This window comes from Acanthochromis polyacanthus, chromosome 9, assembly GCF_021347895.1.
Source record: "Acanthochromis polyacanthus isolate Apoly-LR-REF ecotype Palm Island chromosome 9, KAUST_Apoly_ChrSc, whole genome shotgun sequence".
NCBI lineage: Eukaryota > Metazoa > Chordata > Actinopteri > Pomacentridae > Acanthochromis > Acanthochromis polyacanthus.
This window is the reverse complement of record NC_067121.1, coordinates 28,508,974-28,518,762: the sequence shown is the minus strand read 5'-3', so window position 1 is coordinate 28,518,762 and position 9,789 is coordinate 28,508,974. Positions and strand designations below refer to the sequence as shown.

General features: G+C 39.8%; 1 protein-coding gene across 1 annotated transcript; it reads right to left on the bottom strand.

The window, feature by feature from the left end:
* Window positions 1-187: 187 nt before the first annotated feature.
* LOC110966846 (neurabin-1-like) lies at window positions 188-9,789 on the bottom strand. Its single transcript, XM_022216332.2, is given in 18 exon segments — window positions 188-789; window positions 792-828; window positions 1,193-1,381; window positions 1,544-1,642; window positions 1,859-2,057; window positions 3,531-3,596; window positions 3,802-4,028; window positions 4,113-4,243; window positions 4,455-4,524; window positions 4,619-4,715; window positions 4,851-4,979; window positions 5,814-5,914; window positions 6,385-6,438; window positions 6,638-6,796; window positions 6,882-6,975; window positions 8,059-8,163; window positions 8,249-8,369; window positions 9,016-9,789. Coding segments are annotated over 18 exon segments (2,094 nt in total). The 5' UTR covers window positions 9,047-9,789; the 3' UTR covers window positions 188-604.

Here is a 9,789-nt window from a genome sequence, read left to right as displayed (position 1 = left end):
TCATTTTCTGGGGCAATTTAATGCCTTTCTATCATGGAGAATTCAGAAATGTGGGAAAAGAGGAACTGCACAAGAGGTATGCTGTTTAGGTGATTTGCTTCCATGTGGTATGCCCCTAACTGCTATTACTATCACCGTGATAATGTTTGTCTCGTCTTACTCTGAATGATTTTCAGGCAACAGGAAGGAAGTTAAAAGCATTATTTATTAATACATAAAAAAAGCATTTACAGCAAATGCCAGAGTGCTTAAATCAGCACACTGTTAAATATTAAAATCATTCTAAGGATGATTTATGGTTTGTGATTTTTTTAAAAATCATCACTGTAAGACAATTAATTCTCACACACTTAATTGAAATATACAAGAGAGATAAAACTGCTGACAGTTTGAACTTTGGTGCTGGAATCAACCACTGCTCTGGTTTGAGGATCAATTAAGAGTTCTTAAATGATATCTACAAAACAACAGAGGATGCGTTCAAGGTTCTAGTCGTTTCTATTAGCTCAGTAGAAATAGGTTCAAGTGTATTCCCGTATATGCGAGACTGCAAACACACCCTCATGCTGGTGGTGTATCTCTGACTGCACCTCTGTCCTTCCTCTTATAAAAGCGACTCAGTTCTTACAGTTTTGCTGCTGCGTTGGGTCTCCTTTACACACTTCTCCTCCCTCATCATCCTCGCCTTCTCTTCCCCTACCTTGTCTAAAACTGAATTCTCTTTGAGCCTCTTCTCTTCTTTCCTGTGCTCCTTCTCCTCTCTTTTTCTCATCTCCTTCAGCTTCTTTTGAGAACAGACCGGTCGCTTTGACTGCACACGCCCAGCGCCTGACAACAGAGAAATAAGACTTTAAACAGAGGGTTCATGGATTCTGTCCAAAATAAGGTTAATCAACCTGCAGCAGAAAGAGAAATCCAGTGTTTAGGAATTATAAAACTATCAATTGAAGGAGCAGCTGTGAAAACCAATATGGAGAACATGTTCAGTCCAGTGTCCTGAGCAACTATTTAGTGTAGTTTTGAAATTATGAATGAATTAGGAAAACCAACTAAACAACTTTTAAAATATGCAGATCTGAACACTATTTTCTAGTATTGTTAATTAAAAGAAAAAAAATACAAAAATCAGCCTAACTTTGGCTACAATACTTGATAAAAATATTCGGTTTTCTTCAACATCTCCTCTGCTCACCTTGAGCTTCTCACTGTCCATGCTGAGCAGCTGTGTCCCATCCACACCTCTGGCAGCAAACTCAGACGTGTACTGATCCATGTTCATGGCGACTAACCACAGAATCACCTGCTGGTTGTTCCACTCCAAGACAGGCCGACTTTGCCACTGATTGTTGTTATTGGTGGGAACTGGGTCATCGTCCAAAGTCTGACAGGACACGAGAGAGACAGAAACAGGAGAAGTGAAGGAAAGAAATGAGTGGAAACTGTAACTAAAGTAGTGTACATTTGGGAAAACTGACTAGACAAGGAGTGCTCCATGAGGACTGAAGGAGGAAAGAAAGGAAAAGGAAGGGAAGGATAGACTCACCTCAGTGGAGGAAAAGGTAAAAGTGTGAGAGTGTCCAGAGAGGGAGTGATCAGAGACATGACCCACCATGCTGGAGCTGTCCGCTGGAGAACCAATACTCTGGAACCAACAGAAACAATCCTTGGCTGCCTACATGCTCCACATCTGCTGCAAGCTTACCCATGCAAGAGCGCTTATTTTAAATTAGATTTCGATTTTGTACAAGACTTCTAGATCAGAAACCTGAGAGGAGGCAGTGCTGAGAAAGCTGTGTGCCTTTTCAGTGCATGTAAACCTGCGTGATGTCAGATATAAACCCCGTCAGAACTTTCTTACATGATCTCTTCTGCCTGTAGTGGTCAGATAGGGCAAACTGCTGCTGGACACGGAACGAAGCCTCTCCCTGGTGATCTCCTCTTCCTTTTCTCTCCCTCGCTCTCCGAACCAGGGGAAGGGCAGGCAGGAAGGCATGGAGGTGACTGAACCTGATGGAGAAATTCTGGTGGGCTCATCCACCAGGTCACCATATGAACCCCTGGTGAAAGACAGAAATGATTACCATTAAAGGTCCCACATGGTGACATTTTTTTAGTGTGTTTTGTGATCGTTATAAACTTGGAGGTGTAAAATAAAAGCTGTTACTTTAACCATTCCTCAAGCCCCTCACACGACTATTTATCCTCTCAGCTTATAAGCCAATCAGACTGACTGAGGATCCAATCGATGTCGAGCTCAAATTTTGTGCAACTCTCACTGCTTCCAGTGAACCATTCAGAATGAGTGGCTACCCCACAGTCCACCAGGTTTATTTACTTTTCTAGAGCTGCTTCTGTGAAAAAGTACATTACATGTTTCGCTTTTGGCTGCAAGAGTCTTCATGCACTGCCATCATCTGAGGAACTGAAGATGCAGTGGATTACCCTAATTTTTGATGACAATGTCCAAAAAACAATAAGAAAATCCTTGGCCTTACCAGGCTGTGCAGCTAATGTGTCTATATGCCAGAGACTTGTGGAAAATGTAAAGCTGAGGGACATTCTGCTGCATTTAAAACTACAGAAGCTGAAACAGCCCATTCAGAACAAGTTGGTATACAGTCTTGGTAAAATCAGCCATATTTGCATTCTTTTGAGTTGAAAATTCAGAGAAATTCTGGTGACATGTGAGACAGTCAATTTTCTGAAAACTGGGCACAACATGGGACATTTAGACGTGATGCAAACTTTCAGTAAATACAGAAAAAACAAAATTAGCGCACTTCCATGAACTTCCTTTATGCAAATGTGTTTTAGATGATATGACGACATTACACTGGTCTTTAATTCGTCATTTATCTGATCTGTCGACCCTCGCTTTATGATGGGGTGTTTTTAATCAGGTGTTTTGCAGATAGAGTTTAGTGACTTGCAACAGGAACACTCGTCTGGACTCAGAGGAAATGTCCTTCCATAGAGTCAGCGACTGCCTATGAGGCTCTTCTTAAAACATACTTTAATCACAGAGTCTTCCCTGATTTTACATAATTTCTAATGTCCTACTCCTTTGAATCTTTTCCTACACTTAATTTCATGTTCTTGTGTTTTGTTTTGCTAGCCTTCCTTGTGAGGCATTTTGCAATGTGGATATTGTGCTCTATAAATAAAGATTATGATATTATTCCAGCTCCCTCCTCTTTTTCATTTCAGTCTTTTCATTGAGTGGAAGGAGCAGCAGTATGACATTTTTTCATGTATCGGCTGTATCTCACAAAAAACTAACTTCTACGCAATATTTTTCAATTTTCCAATGTTTTTCCATGTCCTTTCAGTTTTGGGGGCATAAATTGCACTTGTATATTAAATGTAGGTAAATAGAAAGCACACAGCAGTTTGAATTACATTTTTTAATGGCTTTGCATAGCTCCATGAAATGACAACTCAGTCTTTTCTCTTTTATATATATTACATGGTAACCCATTTTACTAACCCATTTTTAGTTTTGCTTTTGTGTGTGAGTGACATCATCACACCTGTTGTTCAAAGATCTTCTGCTGCGTTTTTCACTTCTCCGTTTGCTGAGAGACTTGCGAAGGCCACTAAAAAGAAACGCAACAGTCATGAAAAGTATCAGAAAAAAGCATTTCACTCAGTGTCGCGCTACATCACTCACTGTGGCAAATAACTAGAAATCTACTGTGTCTGAGGGATATTCCATACATTACCAAGGCTGTCACAAATTTGACTTGAAATATGACTTAAAATGTAAAATATAAGTCAAAGAAAGAGGCAGGGGGTCTGTACCTGAAATCAGGAAATTTCCTTTTGGATTTTCTGGATGCTGAGGATTTGCACGGCGAGGGAGCGACGGTGTCATTGATGTAGATGGGAGGGGTGAAGACGGAGCCGGTGGGAGGTTGAGGGCTGAAGGCTGGAAATGAGGTCATACTGGACAGGTCACTTCTGCTGCCTTGTACCGCTGGGGGAGCAGACAGCGAGAGGCTCTCCTGTGGTTTCTGGACTGCTTCATCCTGCAGCAATAGAGGACATTCGTGTCAGGTGGAAACAGCAAATTCACTATCAGCGCTGCCACATTTGTCAGCTCTGTCTCTTACCTGTTTTCTGAAGCTCTCTCGGAGTTTGTCCCGTGAAGGAGGGTGGCGCTTGGATTTCTGGGCGAGCTGAGCTCTGGCTATGTGAGCGCTGGAGTCTAGACGTCCTGTATCAGGGACTGGAATATTCCAGTCTGGGAATGAGACACAGTTAGAAAGCACATTTTCATTCAAAAGGTTTTAAAAATCCAATTTTTCCCCTCACACAGAATACATTATTTGAACAACACAAAAAGCTTTGAAATCCTTTGATCAGAAATATTTATAGCCAGCAGCAGCACAAAGTGAAAGAGAAACAGTCACATAAGCGGTACACTCCACTGTTACATGAATACAGACGCTTACCTGTGACTGAAGAGTCCACAGAGTGATTCTTTCTCTCGGTTACAGCCTCTTTTCTCTCTTGCTGTGCCATCTGTGACAAACAGTGTGAAACAATGACTACAGAGAGGTGGCAGGTTCAATGACAGTGAAGTAAATCCATACAGGGTTGAGAAGTCTCCTCTTACCTGGATTTGCAGCCTTTCAACGGTGTTTCTGTGCTGCTTATCTCTCTCCTCTATTTCTTGTCTTAAATCCGCTTCTCTTTTCTCTCTCTCCTCCTCTCTGAAAACAGTATTTGAACATTTTAATTCCAAATGTATGCAGGTTGAAAGACTTACATAATTTTACTAGATAACAAAACACACTCCCAGTATTTTTTGCCACAGTGTCAGAGAGTCAACTGGATTCCATAAATACCTGCTCTGGTATTCTCTGACCAGTCTCTTGGCCTTGCTGTATTTGATTTCCAGACTTTCTGACTGGCTCTGGGCATCAGCCAGTCGCTGGCTCACAACTCTGCACAGTGTCTGGGCCTCCTGCCAATACCTGATTAATAGAGTAAGTGTTATTGTCACCTTCTCAACCAATATTTTCATGTTTGTTGCATTTATTTACTTTTTTTTTTTTTTTTTACAGTGTTTAAGTATCTAAATTCCAAAATCCAGTGGCAAATCTGAAAGGCATATGTTCTTAATCTGAGCCAGAAACTGTAAGAATCATATTTTCAAATTTCTGATCATGACGGTTGTGTGTTCCACTTGCTGTATTAAACAAATCTAAACTTAAAAGCATACTATTTAATCAAAATCATGTTCTTCTATATGGCTCATTTGAAAAGTCACTTAAAAATAAGCTGTTTGCCCAGACCAGATTCTGAATAATAAAAAATAATAATAATCTGAGCTCCTTGGTGCAACTTTGAAGCCATCAGTAAATCGGCTGCAACGTACAATCATGTGAAAAAAATTCTGGGATTTTTTTGGATGAACTGCAGGCCATATTTACACAGAGCAGATAGAAGAAAAGCACGGAAACCAACTAAAAATGTTAGTTGTAAACTACCTAACGAGAGCGACCATTTTTTCCACTACTGGTTACACCTTTGGACATAAAGTTCTGTAAAATAAATAAATACTTTCTTCTTATTTTGTAGTTATTTAATCTGGTTTTATTGAATTAATGCACAAAAAGACATTTTTGAGTGTTGCATGCCTCTTGCCGTGAGTTTGCCATTTCCACAGAGCTTTAGATTGTGGTGAAAAACAAGCCCAGACAGAGGAAAAATGTGACAGGAGCAAAGAAAACAGAAGCCTGGCAAAATACACATGCTCTTTGAGATGGCACCGCTACAGCTAAAGCATTTAGTCAATAGCAACATACTTCTCTAGTTTGTCAGCTTTCTCCTCTCCATCCTCCACTTTTTGCTCCAGTTCAACCCTCTGGCTCTCCCAACAGGCCCGCTGCTCCTCCCATTCCTTTAACTAGGAGACATACAGCAAAAGTCTTGTGATAAACGTCATATGCGGAGGAGGAAAGCAAGAGCTTGCAGGGAAAAAAAAGTCCTTCAAGTTATGTCAAGAAGTGTTCTTTAGATTTGGAGAAACTGCATCCTTCTTCCATCTTCCTACTTCAAGAGTTTTGAAACAACAAATGAAGTATTCACAGATTTAACACTGCTGGATATCAGAAAATCCAGATTTTCTTCTGAAAGGCTTTCGCCAACCCAGTTATGTCACAGCGGTGATTACTTCAAGGCAAAAGCAGAAAAGCAGGGCTGACATGGAGAAGTGTTGGAATGTGGCCCGTGTCCTAATAACTCCACACCGAGCCTCATACACTGTTAAATGGGTCAGACTGTTCCAAATTTGGATACAAAGGTAGTGTATTAAAATGAGTACAGTTATCGGTCTGTGTGTCTGAGCGACATCTCTATTTGAACCAAGTGACCAACCTTTCCTCTGGCTTGGTGAAGTTGGGTTGTTCTGCTTTGTAGTTTTGACTGAAGCTGTAAAGACAGTTAAGGGCAGAAAAGCAAATACATGAATGAGTAGATTACAATCAGTAATGAAATACACAGCTTTTTTTCCCCCTTTTGGAAGGCGAAAATGTGTTGAATGCTTGTCTTCAAAAACTGCTGTTAATGCCACTGATCATATTTTGATGCGATGGCGTTTTATCAGATTCTAACTAATCAGACAATGTACCTGCTGGTATTTGAGGCAGAGCTGGTAATTGTCCAGACTGGAAAGAACAGACACATCCTCCTCTTCATCCGCCTCCTCTTCTTCTTCCTCCTCAATCAATGAGCACTTTTCTGACATGCAACTATCATTGTCCTCTTCCCTGCTGCCTCCTATTTCTCTCTTTACATACATACATAAAAAACAAGAAAAATTACAAGAAACTGTTAAAATGATTCAACCTCTAGTGTCCTTCAGGAAAACTCACCTTTTTGGTTTTTGTTTTATCCATTTCCAGGCTTTCATTGATGAGTCGAGCCACCTCACTTTCCACTCCCTCCTTCTCTCGACCGATCAGAAACCTGCAGTCAGACAGCGTTAGTCACTTACAGTATGAAGATTTTACACAATTTAAAAGGCAACACATTTAGCCAGTAGTTTCCAAATACTTAGCTTCTGATGTCTTACAGACAGCAGTGTGTAATCAGTGCCACATTTGAGATATTTATGTGTTTTTAACAGTGCCATCACAGTGATTTACCTTTAACATTTCTCACATGGTTTCAATTCAATAAAATCTCTAATGATTCCATACATTTAAATAAAAAAAAATGAATAAATCAAAGACCTATGAAAAAGTCCAAAAACTGAAAACATATGTGTATCGCAACACAGTTTTTTTTTTCTTTTTCCCTCTTTCATTATTCATCTGAGAGCCCTAAGATTTACTTCCTTGTACAGAAAACTATATTCAACTAGCTTCAAATGCAGCAGCAGCAACGACAACATCTACATACTACAGACACACTTATGCCTCAGTAAGATGATAGTGTCGTATATAATAATATATAAGTCAGAGGGACCAAACCAGTACTTTTACTTTAATGATTTAACTTTATTTTGCTGCTAATATTTATGTACTTTAACTCAAGTATGATTTCAATGGAGTATATTTTACATTTCGGTATTGTACTTGTAGCTAAATAAAGGATGTGAATACATCTTCCACCGGTGCTTTAAAGTGTCACTATATTAAGAGCTGATCGGTTAAAATATGCAAATTTACTCATATGGTCCTGGGAAGAAAAATTATATTTAACCACACTGTGACTGTTTCATCTTTAAATAACTTCAATTCTGTGACAAACTTTTAGAAGTCTTAGAAAAGTCTGCCATTAATCATCTGCACCCTTTTTCAAACTGTCCAAAATACCAAAAATACACTATGAAGCCCAGTTTCCAAAGAAAATGATAAAGACTATATGCTTAGCTTTTCACCCAAACTAGCAGCAATCCACTAGATTTAAGTAGTGGGAGAGAATATTACAAGAAAATGCTTAACATTACAAGATTCAGTAGGTGACAGAGGCAAAGGAAATATTGCACTATTAAAAGACAAAGTAAAACTAGGTACGCCAACATCACACTGTTCTCTGATAACTTACTTGACGAGGCCTGATGTATTTTTGAGGACTGTGGCAGCAAACAGCTGGGACACTCCAACCAAACTCACTCCATCCACCTCCACTATCTGGTCATTCACCTGAATCCTAGCACATATAAACATATGCAGATAAACAAGAATAGCGTGTTTCTGTCATCTTCAGTAGGTAATAGACTCATGTGGAGGTTTACCTTCCATCCTTCTGTGTTGCTCCTCCTTCAGTGACTGTCTTGACGAAGATTCCCAGTTTTTCCAGTCCCTGGTCAGCACCGACACCCATTCCTATGATGCTTATGCCCAGTCCATCGTCTCCTAGTAAGTAAGAGAAGGAGAAAGTCATCAAAACATTAGAAATATATCCTGATATTAGCAATGTTTGCTGCTCATGCCAAGATAGGACCAATGTTAGGGAGTTACATTTGTCTGCTACCCATAAATGTAACACATTTATGTTTATCAGTAATCACACTGCAGTTGCTGATCAGTTACAGTGACTACTTTAGTTTTGAGGCAGTATAGCAGGCTGCCAATACTGCATTGACTCTCTTAGATATGCTAATGAGCCTTGTTTTAACTGCAACATTTTTCTGTAAAATGCTCATTGGACTGCATTTCTCTACATTCAATGTTGTGGTAATACTTTCTTAAATGGGCATTTGTGAGGTTTAATGTTATACTGTTAACTGAAAACGACGTGAAAGCATCTGAAGTGATATTGTGGAATTATGTGAACATAATGTTAGGATGTTCTTTCTTCAACAAATAAAAGAGTAACGTAATGAACTACTAAATAAAAGAGACAATGTATAATGTATTTGTTTTCTTTTTTTTTTTAAATGACCCCAATATTGGATTTCCCCGGCTACATAATCGTATTGTTTTCTGGCTTTAGACATTAGAGCCTAGAATATAGAGACTAAACAAACATAATTACATCTGAAGCAAAACAGACACAAACCCTTTTCTATCTCCACTGGAAACACATCCATCTTGTCCACTCTTTTCTCCAGCTCAAACTCAGCCGAGGCTGACACCGGGTCAATATCCTCATTGCGCCTGTCGTAGTCTGCGTTGGAATATGTGCTGTACACCTGGAACACACCATTCAATATGCAGTTTAAACCCGCGATGGCCTCAAAAATGAAGGTACTGCTTTATGCATTCATGTCTGGCACATTTGCTCATCATGAACGGGCTCTAAAGACAACCATCTGCAGTTATTGACACAACAAGTCACTGTTTATGTAGGCCAATCTGTGAGTGAGCGAGCGAGCGTCACGGAGCGAGACAATCGGGAAGTGCAAAGACTTGAGCAAACCTTGGAAGCACATTTAGAAGATTGCTAAAAATCTCAAAGTACACACACACCTTCCGTGTGACAGTTTGCGATATTACACTGACTCCCACCAAAAAACAGTTTGTTATGAATTGATCCATATTAATACCAGACACATCCACATGACTTTTTCAGTGCATTTCTATAAAGGCAGCTCTGAGCCGGGTGCTGACAGAATAAGGCATGTGGGATCTTGCCTCTCCTCCTCCCCTAATGGATTAGAAACATGGCTTTGGGCTAACACTTCTCTTACAAGGATTCATACAGCAGCTGGAACTGACAGTCACACAAATCTACAATAAAGAGGTTTAGCAAATGCATGACTTCATAGACACGAAACCCTGGAGCTGTCAAAGAGAACAGCTGAAAGAGCTAGTCTGTGCTACTTTTCACAAA